This window comes from Trachurus japonicus, chromosome 5 (assembly GCF_045865225.1).
Source record: "Trachurus japonicus isolate A0001 chromosome 5, Traja_1.0".
NCBI lineage: Eukaryota > Metazoa > Chordata > Actinopteri > Carangiformes > Carangidae > Trachurus > Trachurus japonicus.
This window is the reverse complement of record NC_140911.1, coordinates 27,463,738-27,483,440: the sequence shown is the minus strand read 5'-3', so window position 1 is coordinate 27,483,440 and position 19,703 is coordinate 27,463,738. Positions and strand designations below refer to the sequence as shown.

The window sequence follows — 19,703 nt, the reverse complement described above, 5'->3', positions numbered from 1 at the left end:
AACAAGGACCTTTGAGATCATTGCTGTGGATGTAGGCCTATTCTGGATTTGCTACATATCTAATATAATCTGTATGCACTGTGCTGGACTGTTAATTTTGAAAATGTTCAATAAAAACAATGTTCAAGGAAGAATGTCTACGAAACGTACAAAAGTGTTCAGTTAACACCAGGCACAACCTTATACAGTATAAAGTGTTCCACAGACTCCATTACTCGCAAGAGAAGCTACATACATTTTATCTAGATGTCCCTCCAACATGTAACCAATGTAAATCTTCGATAGGAACTCTAGCACGTTCATTCTGGGCATGTAGTAAACTTTATTTATTTTGGAAATTTATTTTTGAGTGTTTTTCTAAGGCTTTTGGTAAAACTCTGGCACCCAACCCTCTGGTCGTCCTTTCTTCTGTTAATACATTTGAAAGAAGAGCAGTTCAGTTTGGGATAGTGATTGCTAAAAAGCTGATTTTACGAGTGTGGAAAATGGACTCTGTGCTTCTTATAATTTATGGTTGGGAGAATTGTCAAATACTTTACATCGAGACTGAGATTCTACAATGAAGATAGAGGGGATACGTTTGATAAAACATGGGACCCAGTACTGAATTAGCTACCTTAAAAATGTGAGCCCATAGACACTGGCTACTGTACAAAACCTATGATGTATGATGATGTATATGTCTACTACTGACCTATTTATTTTACTATTATTTATTTATTTTTCTGCTTTTATATTCTATCTATAGTACTCATTTTATGACCATGAAATATTGTTGTGCTTGATGTGCTGTGTTCTTTACTTTTTTCTCTCTCTCTTCTCTTTTTCCTCTACTTATTTTTTCTCTTCATTTTATATGTAGTAGGCCTATTTTCTTTTTTCATTTTTCTCTTCATTGAAAATCAATAAACATATTTCCAAAAAAAAAAAAAAAAACAATGTTCAAAAAAAAAAAGAAAGAAACTTAACAAAGAGACAAACTATAAAGATAAACGATGGATTTAAGTCTGCAGTGCTACAGTCACCGGCACCTGCTGGCGTTAGAATCAAGCGCTCCTGTCTAGGTACCTGAACCGCCCCCAGGATTGACGTGTCCGCCTGTTGTCTGTGCTCCGCTCCTCTCCCGGCGGGCGGGTGTGTGTGTGTTTGCTGTCTGTAGCTCGACTCTGTGTGAAGGTGCCACAGCTCCAGAGAGGACGGACCGAGAGGCTCCAGCTCAGCTGCTCCAGGTCCTGGCTCAGCAGCAGCAGCAGCAGCAGCAGCAGCCGACCAGAGATCAGCATATGTCCACACCTTGACCTGCGGGGAGCGGGCCTACCTGATCCTGATCCTGATCCTGATCCTGATCCTGATCAGCCACCTGTGGAGGCGGCTCTCTCTCTCTCTCTCTCTCTCTCTCTGCTCAGAGGAATGCAGCTGGACGAGCAGAGCTGCGTCCCAAACTAAAGCGACAGCCACCAGAAACACCAGAGGAACTTCCAGCGTTTGGTCAGTCAGGATGGAAGGCGCCAGCGCTGCGCGGCTTTCCACCAACTGTCGGCCGTTTTTCGGGGGAGTTTCAGCCGATACTCCCGCTGGGAAAACTCCGAGTCAGGTGCCCGTGAAGAGACAAGCCGTGAAGAGACACCACCACAAACACAACCTGAAGCACAGGTACGAGTTCCTGGAGACTCTGGGGAAAGGAACCTATGGCAAGGTGAAGAAGGCCAAAGAAAGATCCGGTAGATTGGTAAGTGAATGGATCCTATTACACTTTTGATGTTGCGATTCAACTTGTAAGCCATTTATCACAGGGCCACATCTGCAGTCAGTATTAAGGTCTGTTTGTTTTACCTGCTGTCCTGCTCGGCCACCTGTTGTTTAGACATCGGATGCTATTTATAGGAGACCTCCTGTCTGCACAGGTAGGCTACTCCACATTATTATTAGTTATTTTTGAATAACTGTGTGGAAGGAGTCAAATTCCTGAAGGGAAAAATGACTGTAATAAAAGTTCTTGTCAACTGACAACCAACGTTCTGTTTGCATAAAAGTGCAATCTATTGGCTCTAAGGTTTTTCTTAGTTTCCACTGTGTTTTTATCTTTTGTGAGTTGCAACTCCAAATAATCTTATCATTGTTATGTCAACTTTATTATAAGATTACAAAATGTGTCAATAACACTCTCTTTGTTTGTCTTGAGTTTGCTGTCCTGTGTATATTCATAAACCGGTTTACACTCCATGTTTAGCCAACACAATGTTTGACAACCAGATCAATACTTGTGTTTGAGGTCATGGCACAGAGACATGACAGGATTCACACCTAGTATCTGTTTGGACTTTGTGCGGGCAATGTTCCAAACTGAAACCAGTTTGTAATAGTCAGTGAAATGCGCGGATTCATTTTTGAAAGAGCAACGATCAATGGGTGAAACTTCAATCACGTGACACACGGCTGATCAATGGTGGAGTTAGTATCAGGCGGTAGTAGGCCTATGGGGATGAATCTGCTGCCAAACATTGATTACTGTAAATCTGTCACTTCACAAAGGGCTTAACATAATCACCTCTAATAGTTAGGAGAAGTAGGAAGGGAATTCTTTTCTTTGGCACACTTCAGTGTATTTGTCTCTGGGGGAAGTTTTCGACTGGGAAATTTCTTTCCTGATGAGGGGAGGGGGTGTTGCAATTAGCCTTTCAGGTGAATTCCAGCTCTCTATGACCTAAGGGGAAATGGGAGGTAGCCTGTTTGAAACAGCTTGGATATCAGATAAGCCTTTAAAGGGGATGTAGTGTAGTTGGCAAACAAGTGGCAATGTGTTTTGTAGATTACAACCCCCCCAGCACTCCACCCCAACCACAACCTGTCACCTTAAAGAGATGGTTCAGCTTTTTTGAAGTGGAGTTGTATGAGCCACAAATGCCCATCAAGTAGGCTACGCTAGATGCAAGCTGAACTATCCCTTTTTAAACAGCCATGTAGATAATGAGAAACTTAATGGAATTCAGTTGAAATGACTTAAGTCCATCGTCTTTCTAAAACGGTTTCATTCTTGACAAAAGCCAGTATAAAATAATGTATTAAATGACTCTGACTGGGCATATAGTCCATCATATTTTGGGGTGGCCAATCAGATTTCAGCGGTGGCCCGTGCCACCAAAGGCCACTCCCTGGACACGCCACTGCAACTGGCGTCTCCAACCTGTTGTACATGTTGTTTCCATGAGCTGATGTGTTAAATGTCTCACTAGGAAATGCAAATTAGATGAAAATGATGTCAGACAGAAAGCACAGTTAGAGTAGTGGAGTAGCTTCAGGTCTAGTCACTGCTACAAAAGTGAACAGCTACAGTCACTTTTCATCGGCTGGTTGCTGAAAGATTCTGTTTGTTGTGAGTGAAAGTGCGTAAAAGTGAATGAAGGAAGTGTGAGGAATCCCCCTCCTCTTCCTCCTCTTCCTGCTGTAAACAGCCTGGGATTCAAGTTCAGCCTTGTCTACGGCGCGTCACACTGTCTGACACGTCTGGCTGCTGCTGCTGAGCTGTTTTCATGTTATGAGTTGGTGTCTGAGATTTATCCCCGCAGGCAGCTTCCTGGTTCGCACACCTCCAACCCACGTTCACGTGCCAAAATACTGATGAGCTCAAATGTCTATTTTGTATTCAAAATGGACAAACAGCACTTAGCGTCATGGGATAGAATGACCACACACAGTAGTACATGACACACCGCATGTGCCTCTGCAACAGGACTACTAACAGGATGGCTCAATCAAGCACCCTACGGAGGGTGGCACCTACTGTAATCCATGTGAAGTCCAAGTTCTTAGGAATAACAAGGTACTTTAGTGGTTGAATAAACCAAGTTGCACAGTTAAACCTAAAAGTGTTGGTGGTAAATTGGCTGCTGGCAAATAGAAGGCCGTCAGGGCTGATTATCTTCATTAATGAGTTAACTTTTATTGCAGCAAATTGTTGTGAGGAATTTGCCTTAGTGTGCTCACAGTACGGACAGACAACTCCAACAATCCTCGACACAACACACCAGCAGCAAAACTACGTAGGATAAAAATAGACAAGAAAGAGTGATGCAAAAAAATGGAATTAAAAAAAACTAAAGTGGAAGAAGTCTTCAATTCAAAAATATTAATACAGTAAATATGAAAACTATAAATAATTCTGAAGAAAAAAATTAACTAAAATCAAGCTCAAGTCAACCTATTCATGAGTGGAATAACCACAATGAGTATTTGGTAGAAAAAAGGAGAGGGTATGCCCTCTCTTTTTTTCTATGACATTTTTTATTGCCCTGCACCTCAAGACAGCCTAATGTGCGTATACAAACCCTTGCTTTTCTAGAGGTAATTGGTAACAACTGATCGTTCCATTAGAAGTAGTTTCTTTGGTACAAGTGCATTTTCATGATGTGTCGGTTGATTTCATTTTATAAAAGTTCTAACTGGACCTGTTACAAAAATATGCTTTACGAGTCTCTTTACAGGAACTCTTTATAAAGTGACAAAGTTCACAGCCTGTCAATGCTGCTTACTGCGTGGAACAGACTGACAGTGACACAAACACACACACACATAATCTCACAGGGATGTGAGCTCATCATGAGAGTGAGTTCAGGCCGTCCGACAGCTATGCAAACACAGGCAGGAAACCTCAGCTCCCAGAACCAAGACCGAGGTCTGTGTGGTGCACATTGTGCTGACCAGACAGTGACTCACGGCAGGAGACAGTTGAGTGTTAAAACTGATATGACAAGCTGTTGCTTTACTCATCCCCCATTGTGCCTGTAGCCCTAAGGGTTAGAGGGGAGGGGAAACCAGGACACCCCAGCACAGACGCTGCCTGGTGCCTCTCAGCACCCTTTAACCTTGGGGGAGTCTGATGACGCACCCGCTGCACAGAGGAATCCCAGGCATCTGAGCTTCATGTTGACCAACGCTCATGAAGACACACAGACTGTCAACATGCTGTATGACAGATCACCAATACAGACATGCTATTCAGAATTTGAAATTCATTATTCTATGGGCCGGACTGACACAGAAGCATAGATAAATAGATATCTTAGTTGACAGTAATGGACCCTGTGTTCTCTGTGTAAAAGCAACGTTTTTTGTTTTTTTTCAAACATGTGTTTATTGTTTTTTTCACAAAAGGGTAAACAAACCTTTTTTCAGCAGGGTAAAGATTCATATAGCTGGACTTGTAATTTGTAGTTCAAATAAAGTTATTTGACCAACCATATTCATATTTCACTGACAACAATACGCAAATCGTTAGCCTAATAGCATAATTGCCTAAGTCATATTTGAACATTTTCGGGAAAAAAAGAAAAAACACAATTTCTAGCAAGCAAAGTCAAAAAGATGACTTAGGCAGATAGTGATTTTGGACTCTAAAAAGTGTTGATTGGTTGAGGACATAGCCAATAAGGCAAGGTGATGCAGCAGTGGTAAGAGAGGAAAGTTAGGCAGATATCTCAATTTGGCCAAAAAATGACTTACGCAATTATGCTATGAGGCTAACGAAATGTGATGCTTAAGAAGCACATGGGGCAAACAGAAGGCTCTTTACAATAGAAGGATGTTAACATAAGCAAGCAAGGCAAATTTATATTTGGAAAACAGAAATGCCTGGTAAATTATGAGATTACCAAACATTACTATAGTCATAAAAGTTTTAATTGGATTCCAAATTTTTGTAAATAACTCAGGCTTCTTGTTTAAATGATATCTGAGCTCTTCCAGATCTAATACACTGCTCAGTTCCCCAAGCCACATCTCAAAAGTGGGCACAGACTCCTCTTTCCACATCTTAAGAATAGCCTTTTTTGCCAATACCATAATAAATAAAACTGCTTGAGAATGAAATTAATCAGCTTTATTAAGTGTGGCCCCCAAAACACCTATTAGGTAAAAGCAAGAATTAAAACCACACAATAGGAAATGAATAATCAGACTTTATCAATACTTTTCTCAAAGTTTTTCTTTTCTTTTAAGGTTGCCATAAAGTCCATCAGGAAGGAAAAGATCAAGGACGAGCAGGATCTGGTTCATATTCGCCGAGAAATTGAGATCATGTCTTCACTCTGCCACCCACACATCATCACCATATATGAAGGTACATTACTCCAAACATCAGTGATCTTAGTTTGTGTTTTATTGTCTTACTTCTGCAGGTGGCTGGAATGAAATGTGATACCAGAGGAAAAGACGTGTCTGAATGACTCTCTGTTAGATAGTCAGTTTGGTCACGCAACTCTTTGTGCTGAAGGCTGATGCTGGGTTATATAAGCCCCGGTGCTGGCACTGTACCTCATCAGTGCTGCAGGATCATGTGCAGAGCCCAGTGTCTCCAACGCTGCTCACGCCTGATGCCCTGCTCTCTCCCCCCTCAGTGCAGTACACTAACTGTGGGGCCTTGTTTATCCTAATCTAGGAGTTGTACATGACATTCAGAATCTGCAGTCTGTTTTAAATGCAGGCACATCCTCATTCAGAACATTTTACATATGTATAACAAACTGTAAGATGCTCTGTGTGAGCTTGGAGTGGTATGTTTAAAGGGATAGTTGACCCAAAATTCAAATTTCACTCATTATCTACTCACCCTCATGTCGACTAAGAGCTGTGAGAATTTTCAGAGTCCTCCGTTCCTTCTGAGTTACAGGGGGTCCGCACAGCAGTATTAGTCCATATAATGGTTGTGAATGGATACCAACTGTCTTCGTAACAAAAAGACACACCAAAAAACATCCAAATACCTCCATACTGCTCGTCTGTAATGTCCCTCTTGTATTGAAGCCCCGACGTGAGAAAAAAATAAAATAAGTCTATATTTCGAGCAGTGTCTCAGTTCACTGCTCTTCCTGTGTCAGTGCAAATCTCGCGTGATTTGCACTGACCGGCGGAACAATTTCTCATGTCGGGGCTTCAATACAAGAAGGACATTACAGACGAGCAGTATGGAGGTATTTGGATGTTTTTTGGTGTGTCTTTTTGGACGAAGAAAGTTGGTATCCATTGACAACCATTATATGGACAAATACTGCTGCGTGGACCCCCCTGTAACTCAGAGAAGGAACGGAGGACTCTGAAAATTCTCACAGCTCTTAGTCGACATGAGGGTGAGTAGATAATGAGTGAAATTTGAATTTTGGGTGAACTATCCCTTTAAATACCAAAGCCCAAATGATATAATTTAGTTTCATTTTACTGCACATTTGGATTTGAATGTTTTTAACCAGGGTCTCTTCTTTTGTTTTGTTTTTTTTGGTCTTTTCAGTATTTGAAAACAAGGACAAAATAGTGATAGTGATGGAGTATGCCAGCCGTGGGGATCTGTACGACTACATTTGTGACAAGAGACGCATCTGTGAACGAGAGGCCAGGCATTTCTTCAGACAGATTGTATCAGCCGTGCACTACTGCCATCAGGTAAGGCTGAGTTCTCGTTGAGGGGAAACTGCAAGTAGAAACTAAGAAAAGTTGTAGCCATGGTAGAGTAACAATTTATTAGCCTCGGTAAATCCTCTCTTGTCTACGTCAAACCTGATGACGCAGAGCTGCACTCAGACTGGCTGCTCAGCTCATTGTTGTTTTTCCAGGGCCCTGGTACCCCCAAAGTTACATAATGGGCATTGTGCACTGTCAGCCTGCTGCTGTGAACAGGGAGGCTGTGAGAACGATGCGGCCTGACATGAACAGTTGGGTCTGTAGAGAGCTAGCATGGAGGCTAAAGGCCAGCTGTCCCAGCACACACACGCATGGTCTCACAGTTTAATGAGGGTGTGATGGAACAGAAGAGCTGTGCACCCACACACACAATTAGTTGTGCCTGTAGTACAGAGCTGTGTGCTGGAGAATTTTTGAATTGAATTGAATTGAAATTTGTTTATTTCGGTCATACAACACCAACATCAAAATCAGCCATTTTGTGTGAACAATTTAGCCAGCACATATTATACACAATTGCAACCATACACACACACACACACACACAAAAGAAAATATCATACAGTGACCGAAGAGGGAATAGGCTGAAGCCCAAGGCTTATATTTGCCTATCCTTTACACTCTATGAAGTTAAATTACCTAGAATGTCAGCAGTCCAAAATAATAAGATGAAAGTAATCATTACTGTATTTTATAATTTTTCATTATTTTACATTTCAAGGCTTTCTTTAAACTCAACAAAGAACTACATGTCTTCAACTCATCACTGAGCTTATTCCACATTTTAACTCCTAAGACTGAAACACATTTGTATTTTATATTAGTTCTCACTTTACACATTTCAAAAATCAATAACCCTCTTAAATTATAGTTTCCTTTTCTTAATTTAAATAACTGAAGGATACAAACTGGAGGGCTGTTGTTCTTTACTCGAAAAATGATTTCCATTGTCTTTAGGAACACAATATCTGAAAATTTTAATGCATTAGATCTTACAAATAGTGGGTTGGTAGGTTCACAATAGCACTCCTTGTTTATTATTCTACTCTTTTTTGAAGTTTGATTATAGGGTCTATGTTTGTTTTGTTTTATAAACATTTCCCCAGACTTCCACACAGTATGTCAAATATGGAAATATAAGAGAATAATATAAAATATGCAGACATTTCTTATTCAACATGTCCCTTGTTTTATAAAGAATAGCAATGGATTTGGATATTTTTCCCTTGATATATTCTATATGAGGCTTCCAACACAATTTAGAACATTTGCAGCACACTGTGTTTTTATTGTGGCACTTTGCACAGCATTAACATTGGCGTTCCAATATTTACAGAGTAAATAGTCCTGTCGTGTTCTGCGTCACCCATCTGTCTTTTTTCACTTTTATGAAGTGCGCATGTCCTGTGTGAAGCAGTTAGAGAGAGGCCATCTAACCCCACTGTGTCTGGTCCATTTGGACTGGAATGGCAAAAATGTGCACACAATCATTTATTTATGCGTACATCTTCACAAAAACAACTAAAAACAACTGGTGCATAACTCAAGTAATGTGTCCGTTGCTACAAGTGTCTGTATGTAAGAAGCTGACCTGCATTTCTGAAAGCAAAAGGGATTCCAACTCTGCCTGAGTCAAAGGCATTCCCCCCTGCAGAGTGGAGGACAATGGAGCATAGCTGACGTACCAGAAAACAATCTTCACTTGCAGAAGAATGGGTTCTGACCCAGTAAAAACTAATCCTTTTATATCATACAGTCACCTCTGAGGAAACTGATGTGTAATGGCCTGGGTGGAGAATTTATCATTATCATTACTATGTTGGAAAACTGAATTGATCTGATCTTCTTCTTTTTTTCTTTTTTTTTTTAGAATGGAATAGTTCACCGGGACCTGAAACTTGAGAATATTTTACTAGATGGCAACGGCAATGTTAAGGTATGAACAAGGAAGAAGCCCTGCACCCAGAAGAGGTTTTTAGAAAGTGGGATGGTCTCTACAGTGAGCAGATAACAGATCTGACGTGTGTGTGTGTGTGTGTTGTTTTTGGCAGATCGCAGACTTTGGCCTGTCCAACCTTTACCATGGCGACGAGTATCTTCAAACGTTTTGTGGCAGCCCTCTTTATGCTTCGCCAGAGATAGTCAATGGACGGCCGTACCGTGGGCCAGAAGTGGACACTTGGTCCCTGGGTGTGTTGTTATACACCATGGTTCATGGCACCATGCCATTTGATGGAAACAACCACAAGACACTGGTTCAGCAGATAAGCACTGGAAACTACCGGAAACCCAGCAACCCTTCTGGTGAGTGTTTCACCTCAACTCCTCTTTAAAGAAACTGGAATGTTGTTTTGTTGTCTACACTTTTTGAGACTTACAGGGCTCCAGACTAACCTAGGAGCACAGTGGCCCCTAACTTAAAATTTTAGGAGCACAAGCAGAAGATTCAGGGCTGCCCACCACTTAAATCAACTTGCTAAGCAAATATTAACATTTCATTTTCATTCATGATCCTCACATACATTGTTCGTTATACATAATGACAGATTCCAGGTTTATTAAGTCTTAAGTCTTTCACATTTCACCAGTGTTAACAAAAAATGGCAAATTTACTGGTGCAAGAAGAGCAAAAATGTATTTGCACTGCCTCAAAATTTAGGGGCAAAATGCTTCCAATTAGGGGCAGTCTGGAGCCCTGAGCTGCTTTTCCATCACAGGTTTTCGCAAAATAAAAGCGATATTTCTGAAATTTCAAAAAAGCGTAATTGCTATTGTCAAGTGTTTCCATTGAAAGGTGTTTTGCGAGAGAGCCATAGCTCTCGTAAAGTTTAGTCTTGCGATATCCCATGATTCTCTTAAATTCTCGCCCCGAAAGACTTCACTTTGAGCTGTTATTGTTTTTAACAGAAGACAAAGGCAGCGCTTGACTGCTCAAAGGCAAAGCCCTTATGCATATATATCATATATTATTTATTATATACATTATGTGTGGCAGCGGCCACTGATAAAGGGATTTCTGGGAGAGGATTGTATGAATGAGGATCTCACAGACGAACTATGGATACAAAATTTCAAAATGACCCGGGATAAATTCAGTTGTGTGATGCTCTGGAACCGAAATAAGTGTTTCCATAACACATTTGCGATACACTTTTATATCGATACGTCTGGAAAACCACCTCATGAAAGTAAAAACGTTGTAGCAACATTTGAGAGGTTTTTTGAAATGTAGGTGTTTCCATTAACAGTTTTTTATTGCGATATTTAGGTTTTGCGCATTTCTAGGGGAACTGGAAACGCACCTAATGTCAATCTCTCCCCCTTTTTTTTCAGATGCATGTGGGCTCATCCGCTGGATGCTGATGGTAAATCCTGAGCGCAGGGCCACAATAGAGGAGATCGCGGGACACTGGTGGCTCAACTGGGGTTACCAGCAGCCGTTGCTGTCGGAGACAAAGAGCAGTACAGCCGAGCACAGCTCTTCACCAGTGTCTCCATCGACCTCACACCCTGCTGGGTTGGCCGGTGTGGCTGGATGGCTGCGGCGAACATCCCGGCCTTTTCTGGAGAACAGCTCCAAGATGCGCTGCCTGCTGCGCTCACAGGGCAGCGGCGGAGGGGACGTGGTCCGACAGCGCTCGCTGCGAAGGTCACGGAAGGAAAACAACGTCTCGCAGACCGTTCACGAAGGAACCGGCGACAGTCGTCCCTCCAAGGGCATACTGAAGAGACGCAACAGCGTGAAACAGAAAGTGATGAGTGAAACCCCGGCTGCAGCCTCGGTGGAACCTCAGAACATTTTTGGCGTGTCTGCACCGCCAAATGCCCCGTCGGCTGCGCTGCTGCCTCGCAAAGGGATCCTGAAGAGGCCCACGGAGCAGGAGTCAGGATACTACTCCTCCTCTCCTGAGAACAGCGACTCTGGCTGGGTTCCACAAAATAAAGAGTGTCCTTCAGCACCGACCTACAGGAAGGGCATCCTCAAACGGAACGGAAAGTTTTCCTCAGGTGGGTTGCAGGAGTTTGGCTCTTTAGACCAGTTGGCAGCATCTTTACCCTGTGGGGTCACCAGGTCCAGACCAAGCGGGGCCATCAGCGAGGACAGCATCCTGTCCTCCGAGTCCTTCGATCAGCTGGATCTGCCAGACCGCGTGGGGCCTTCGACACAAATAGATAAACCGGCCAAGGCTAGCATGAGAGGATGCGTGTCTGCGGACAACCTGCTGGACATCAAAGAAGACGGGATTCTTGGGGACGGGCTGCTGAGGCCGTGGAACTGCTACGAGGCCGGAGTAGCTGACAGTGCCTTTTCCATCACAGACTGTGACAATGTGACAGAAGCTTACAGACAGGCCATGGTTCTACATGGAGGCTCTGCAGCCAGCTGAGGACCAGTCAGTAGAGGATGCTGACAAAAAAGATCTTTTTTTTCATTCAGGACTTTTTAATGACTGTAAACTACTGAAGACATGGCAGCCAAAGTGCATTATGTCAAACTACCAGCACGCTGTCATTTGGCTAAAGAAATTTCAGATCACCAAAAAGGGTTGGAGCTTCTGGTTAAACATCAGATCACATGTAAGAAGGTGAATGATAAAGGATCTTTTGACTCAAACTGACTAAAAATGAGCAGACAGCACAGTTTTGTACAAAACTGAGTGTGTTGAAAATGTGACTCAGGAGAAGGGAGCTGCTGTTGGTTGACCAGAGGCTCTCGTTTTTCAACAGGAGAGCTTATTGTACCATTAAAAAAAGTGTAGTTAAAGGGATAGTTCACTCAAAATTGAAATTTGACTCATTATCTACTCACCCTCATGTGGACTAAGGGCTGGGAGAAGTTTCAGAGTCCTCCGTGGCTTCTCTGAGTTACAGGGGGTCTCGGCGTAGCAGTGCATGTCCATATAACGGTTGCAAACGGATACCAACTGTCTTCGTAACAAAAAGACACACCAAAAAACATCCAAATACCTCCATGCTGCTCGTATGTAATGTCCCTCTTGTATTGAAGCCCCGAAATGTGAAATTGTCCCGAAAAAAATTAAATAAGTCTATATTTCAAGCTTGTTTTGTAGCGGAAGCTTCTCGAAGCTCCTCTGTCCTCTTCCCAGTTCGTCCAAATTTGACGAACTGGGAAGAGGAGCTTCGAGAAGCTTCCGCTACAAAACAAGCTTGAAATATAGACTTATTTAATTTTTTTCGGGACAATTTTGCATTTCGGGGCTTGGTATGTCTTTTTGTTACGAAGACAGTTGGTATCCATTTGCAACCGTTATATGGACATGCACTGCTACGCCGAGACCCCCTGTAACTCAGAGAAGCCACGGAGGACTCTGAAACTTCTCCCAGCCCTTAGTCCACTTGAGGGTGAGTAGATAATGAGTGAAATTTCAATTTTGAGTGAACTATCCCTTTAATGCACCATGAAACCAAAACACTGGTCTGAGTTTCTACAACATAGTGTATACATGACAGAAAGTGTCCTTTCACACAGTCCCAGTAGGACTGGTGTTTAAATACTGCTTCTTCTGGTTGGGTCAGCTTGACAAAGTGTTTATGATGTAATAACTCTTTTGGATTTTTTGCTTTCTGCCAACTTCATATTGATTTAGCAATAACAGCACTAACACGCAGGTTCAATGTTAGGATGTAGAAAGTAATGCAGATTTTACTGAGGGGATGATGCCAAAGAACATCTTTTATTTAAAACACTAGAAAAAAGTGCCAGGAGGACGTTTGTTTGTTTGTTTGTTTCAGGGACTGCAGCTGTCAAAGAGTTTTATTGTTTTTTTGTTTTATTTCCTGGAGTGACTTGTTCTAAATGTGGATAATGACTTGAATAATAATCATGACACGTGTTACAAGTGGAACCTGCTGAACCTGCTTTTGCTCCCAAGCCTGTGTTGATACAGGCATTTGTAGCCATGGATTCAATGTAAACAGGTAACAGGTGGCTGATGAAGTCGAAACTCAAGGTCTAATATGACAACTTGTGTTTGAAGGTGAAACAGCCAATAGTGTATGCTGTATATAATGTGGCACGCACTGAATGTGTAACCTTTCAACTGAATTTCTGAAGACCAGTCATGGAGCTCAGTTAAAATTGAATTGAACATATTGAATCTGAAGGACACCTGGGGTGGTGCAGTATTTCACAAAGCTGGATTAGAAGCTTAGCTGCATCCTGGTGACTCAACCTGTTAAAACATATATATTAGGTTTAAAAGTTCAAGTAATGAATTATACACACTGATGATCATGAGTTCAGTTTGACAAGATATTTCGTGCCCCCCCTCCTTTCAGCTATGTGCTTGACATCCTGTTTCTTAAAGCTCCATCAGTGTATTGTTGCGTTATGAAGTGTTTTTGATACACACTGGTTAACTAACTTTATCAGCATGCTGGCATTTCATTGATTCATTGGCACCAAGCCAGTGCCCGGAGAAGCACTTTATCAGACCACCAAAACCTGATCACCATCCAAGATTCATTTGACTATTGAGTTCATGTCACCAAAGTTGCACAACATGCTGTTTATTGGGAACTGGAACTTAAAAAATATATTTTCTGGCACACTATCTGGGATTTAAAGCCTGTACATATGCAAAAGTAAGCAATTCCTTAATTTAAACTGGAACCTAAGGGATTGTGTAAAGAATTAGTCATAGTCATTGCCATTGATAACTGATTTTTCAGTATTGAAGTGTGACCCAGGGAAAACGTGCCTTTGGCGAGACAGGTTTCTTTTTTGTATCACTGAATGTACATCCAGGGCTTTCATCCTTCCCATGTCCTTATCCTGTCTCAGAAGTTGGAGGTGTGCAGGCTCTAGTCTCTTTTTTTTTTTGCCAAAGTTACTGGCTTACCATTTAAATGACCATGTGTTCTGCTTTTGTGACTGAGATGAGGAAATGAATTAAAAAAAACAACAACAAAGATTTAATTGTTGTTAAATTTTATTTTAAAGTTATTGACCTATATGCAAATGTTGTATATTGTCGTTTAACAGATACAATACAGTCACAAGATAATTTGTTACAGTCTGAAACAGAAACATCGATGTAAACTCATCAGAACTGTCCACATATATGAATAGAAAATATCACAGTTAAAATGTGCAAACATTGCTATGAAGATTCAGTACAATCCAACTCTAAATATGACAAAAACATTGATGAGACTTTGTTCATGAAAAGCACAGTCAGAATCATATCTTTCAAAGCTGCTTAAGCAACTGCAAAGTTCTTTAAAATGAGCAGCAACAGGATGGACAATTAAAACAAATCTCAATAATTTCTCTGCATGTGTCAGAGGTATGTCTACAGCTCCTCATGCAAAGAACAATTAAGATCAGGTATTTAAGCATTTCAACACATTCTGCCTGCTTTTTGTTTTCTGTTATAGTTCATATTTATCCTGTCTATTCATGGCGGGGAGGAGTGCCTCCCCTTCATTTCCTTGGGTGATGTCACCGGTGTCAATGTGACACCCTGAATGTCAGCAGGGGTGTTGCTGTTCTCTGAGCTGTGTGAGGTTGATCTGCAAACACTATCCTGGAAATGGGAGGGCAGGCTGAGCTCCAGAACACTCCCTAGCTGTTCATGGCAGAGGAGGATGGAGCTCTGGCCAGGGTCAGGTCAAAGGAAAAACAACTATTAAGTTCATGAGTAGGTCATACATGGACTGTTTCAAAGGTTCACAACCAATTACTGCATGCGGTGTGGCTGCTCTTTTAAACTCACATTTCAAAGTCCAAAAGTTATTATCTCAAAATGTCAGTTAAACATTACCCTTACCAGATCGATGGCCAAAAGGTTGGCTAAAAACTTCATCACTGTATGAGAAGAGACATCCGTGTCCATTAACTTCAGCCTCTGCATGGCGATGCTCACACAGGCAGATACAACAGTGGAGGGCAAGAAGACGGAGAACCTGCAGTCTGAGGAGAAAAATGAACAATTACATTTAGTCCTAATTAACAGTTCACGTTAAAGGGATAGTAGCATTTTTTTTAAAGTGGGGCTGTATGATCTACAAATAGCCCCCAAGTACTTTAATTGCAGTAGAAGACTCTCTGCACTCCTCCCGTTAGCAACGCCAGCCCATAGCCCTGCCCAGAGATTTACAACATACAGTGTTGTGAACAGACCCAAGGAAACGGCCTATTTTCGTGGCCTAAAAGAGGTTATACCTGAGAAAAATTTACACAGTTCCATTGTTCGCTATAATATAATATTTTATTTGGAGCTAACCAACTGCTGATCGGCGGGCGCTAACCCTGGGCCAAAGGGATACGTGAGTTGGTTAGGTCCAAATAAAAACTGTGTTTTTCCTGCACTTTGAAGGGCTGGAAAAAAATTATATTATAGCGAACAATGGAACTGTGTATTTTTTTTCAGGTCAAACCTCTTTTAGGCCGCAAAAATAGGCCGTTTCTTTGGGTCTGTTCACAACACTGTATGTTGTAAATCTCTGGGCAGGGCTATGGGCTGGCGTTGCTAACGGGAGGAGTGCAGAGAGTCTTCTACTGCAATTAAAGTACTTAGGGGCTATTTGTAGATCATACAAACCCACTTAAAAAAAATGCTACTATCCCTTTAAAGGGATATCTTAACATTTGGCAAATTTGCCTATTGCCATAATCCCTATAGTTTTAGCAGTAGGTTTGTTACCTTTAATTGTCGGTGCACGTTGTTTTTCACTCGGCGGAGCAGAGATGACATGGAAATACCATGCAGAGCTCACGTCTCTGCCACGCCGATCTAAAAACAGCTTGCACCAACAATTAAAGGTAATGAACCTACTGCTAAAACTAGGGATTATGGCAATAGGGGAATTTGCCAAAATGTTGAAATATCTCTTTAACTACTGTAAGACAAATCCAACAGTGAGGTCAGTAAAGATTGGATGGTTGCGACTAAATGGATGCCACCATTTTAGACACACCCTTGTATTCAACAGAGAGCACTCTGAAGAAGATACCCCCCAAAACCTGATCAGCTGCTATAATATCCTAATTGCATCAGGAAGGAGACAAACTGAGACAAAAAGCCGGTCACTTGATCCTCGCTCAGACAGCTCCTTGAATGGCTGACGATGTTGGGAGCTGGGAATTACCTTAATTTTATGGGCTGTAATGTTATAGTCTGTCTAAAACTGCACTGACTGACTGTGCCCTGTTGCCTCAGGCAGCATCACAGAGATTCGTGGGAAATCAGCCAGCTGAATAGTCGGACACAGGTCTTTCACAGCAAACAATAAAGGATTACACAAACTCAGCTCTCTGTCTCCAAAATGACCTGCTGACACATCGTAATCAAAGTTATGGCTGCTCTGGGCGCGTTGGTCATGCGTGTTAACATTGTTTAATTTCACCAGTTGGTTATTGTTTGGATAACCCTTTTTTTATTACACTGGAATGATGAATTGGCTTGATAATCCAGCACAGAAACCGTCTCATGCGTTTGTAACCTTGTTATGTAACTTACCAGTGGCAGCCAGAGCGATGTAGGAGTGAACGTGTCTGCGCATGTTTTGAAGGTGGAGGGGCCGAACAAAAGGGAGAGCGTGAAGAATTGGCTCCAGGAAGTCAGAGGGCACCACAGAGGCCAGACACCAGTCTAACCTGGACACCAGCAGCAGCTCCCACTTCTGCAACACACACATTCCTCTTAACTAATCCACCATCTAAATCCCCCCGCAGGAACACTCACACATGATACTGAACTGTTGGACATGTGGGTGTCTCACAGAATGTCTGCCAAAAAGTAGAAGGCAATGGTTCCCAATTGTTTTATCTTGTCACTCATAAAAAACGAAAACTAGCAGAGATGGTCCATTCTCAGTTTTATCCAGAGATGGACAGAGTACTCCACCCCAGTACTTGAGTAAGAGTACAAATACTACTGGTCAAAATTTACTCCGTTACAAGTAAAAGTAGTTCAGTCGACATGTTACTCGAGTAAGAGTAAAAAAGTACTTGCTTTTAAAGGTACTTAAATATCCAAAAGTACATGCTTTTAAATTTACTTTAAGTAAAAGTAAGAGTAAGAGTAAATTTCTTATTTTTCACATCAATGAATTACTATATTTTATTCTAAATGAATTTAAGGAGCTTTTAACTCTTGTTTCTGAGAATGAACTCTTTGAAACCACCTGCTGATGTGCTGCTTTTAGGGGTTAGGGTTTCCTTCTTTGACAAACACAGCTTGTGTCCAATAGGATTTTAGAAAAAAAAAAGAGCAGACCTGAAAGTAACAAGTACTTTTCAGCCTTCCTAGAAATTAACTTGAGTAAAAGTAAAAATATTTGTCTTGGAAATGTATTCAAGTAAGAGTAATAAGTACCAAAGAAATCTAATACTCAAGTAAAGTACAAATCCTCTGGATATGTACTTAAGTAGTACTAAGTAAGTAAATTTACTCCGTTACTGTCCACCACTGGTTTTATCTGAACATGTTCAAGGGCCAAGGCCTTCATTGAGGTGAACTTATCCACTAAATAATAATAAAATATAAGTTGAACATCAGAAAAAATAAATAAATAATACAATTTCTGTAGAAAAGTTGGGTTTTTCTGTTGTTCTATGCAGTGAAACATCTATCTATTCAACAAAGACCGCTACAGCTATTATTAAACACATTGTTATTATGTGTCTAATGATTTTAGGTGGGATAGAGCAGCTTTACCAAGATGTCTTTGACTGTAATGTAGTTGTCGGTGTAGATACACAGCTTGCTGGCAGTCAGGGGGACGGTCTCTCTCATTTTGGAGCTCAAAAACATGCAGACAGCTCCTAACAGCTGGAGGTTGGACTTTCCGATGACAAAACGGCTCAGGTAACTGTCCAGGTAATGCACCGCCAGTGGAAACACCTCCTCCTCGCATTTCTGCTCCTCACACACCTGTCACACACACACACACACACACACACACACACACACACACACACACACACAGTTTTATTAAGAGGGAGAGGGAAGTTAAAGCAACCTTTTGCTCGTACCACGTTGTGAAAAGTATGTGCATATCTGTCTGTGGAGTGAAACTTTGGAATAGCTTTACCAGAAGATATTAAAGATAGTAGGAAATGTTGCCCACTTAAAAACAATTAAATGTTTAAAAATAATATTTTTGAAAAGTACAAAATTGAAAATGTTGAGATAAGAGCAACTAATTTTGCAACAAACCTGAAGTTTTCTTGTTTGTTTGTTTGTTTGTTTGTTTCTGACTGTTTCTTAGCGTATGTTTGTAGTTGAGGATTGATATGGGTTGTGTAATGTAACCTAGGAAATTTCGACCTTTTTTGAGTTGTGAAGGTTTGTGGATATGATGGTCGGTGGGGGACGTACTGTGTATGTGTGTATGTATATGCGCCATTCCGATCTGACTGCTTATGGTTTTATAATGAAATGAGAAACGAGAGTGCGGCAGCTATAAGCTCATTCATTATTATATTCATTATTTAAAAGGCGGTTAAATGAGACTTTTATGGAGTTGCTTGGTCAGATTGACTCTGAGTACCTGGAACATCCACACCGCCAGTATCCTCCTCATGTAGGGCTGGATGTCCGGCTGGACGACGCCAGCCTGCGGGGCCGCCGCCGCCGGGCAGAGCTTCTCCTGGGCCGTCAGGTGGGACAGGACTCTGTCGCCTGTCAGAGCAGGGTCGACCCCCGCCCGCTGGAACACAACACCCTCTTCTTCATCCCTGGACCCACAAGAATCGATGTGTGCGTCTCTCCAAAGATCCATTCGACGAATTTAACCACTTGAACACGATTTAAATGACGTTTTAATGTCAAAAATAAAGATGAACCGCTAAGCTAGCCACTAGCCGCTAGCCGCTGTGACGTATGCTAGCCTGCTCAAGTCCTAACGGTTCTTCAATGGTCCACACAAGAACACTATGGTAGCTACTGTAGCTCCAGTCCACAAAATAAATGTTACTAAATTTTAAAATTACTAATTAAAAAAAATTTAATTGTCTTCAGTTGATTGGCAAAGTCTCCTCAAATATAGATTTAATTTCTTTATTATTATTTTTGCAAATGTTTTTCCTTGTAAGTATATTCATTTTTTTTTTACTATTTAAAAAAATATTTCCTCTGTAAATGAATGTGAGTTTGAGTAAAGTTGGTCATCTCTTGAGTAAAGTTGGTCATATGTTACAGGAAATCTGAAATAACTATCAGAATGAAAAAATAATATAAGCTAGCAAATAAATGTTTTGAAAACCACACAAAACATAACTTTTA

General features: G+C 41.3%; 2 protein-coding genes across 2 annotated transcripts; one reads left to right on the top strand and one right to left on the bottom strand.

The window, feature by feature from the left end:
• Positions 1-1,458: 1,458 nt before the first annotated feature.
• Positions 1,459-12,186, top strand: nuak2 (NUAK family, SNF1-like kinase, 2). The gene is made up of 6 exons (XM_085777108.1): positions 1,459-1,729; positions 5,995-6,115; positions 7,280-7,431; positions 9,320-9,385; positions 9,501-9,753; positions 10,783-12,186. Exons 1-6 carry the CDS (start codon positions 1,499-1,501, stop codon positions 11,835-11,837), a joined length of 1,878 nt encoding a protein of 625 aa, XP_085633234.1. The 5' UTR covers positions 1,459-1,498; the 3' UTR covers positions 11,838-12,186.
• A 2,044-nt stretch (positions 12,187-14,230) lies between these two features.
• ccnd3 (cyclin D3) lies at positions 14,231-19,227 on the bottom strand. Its single transcript, XM_085777109.1, has 6 exons — positions 18,970-19,227; positions 18,135-18,350; positions 16,935-17,097; positions 15,243-15,385; positions 14,828-15,068; positions 14,231-14,690 (listed from the first exon to the last, which is right to left on the bottom strand). The coding sequence occupies exons 1-5, from the start codon at positions 19,198-19,200 to the stop codon at positions 14,871-14,873; spliced, it is 951 nt and encodes a 316-aa protein (XP_085633235.1). The 5' UTR covers positions 19,201-19,227; the 3' UTR covers positions 14,231-14,690; positions 14,828-14,870.
• Positions 19,228-19,703: the final 476 nt, after the last annotated feature.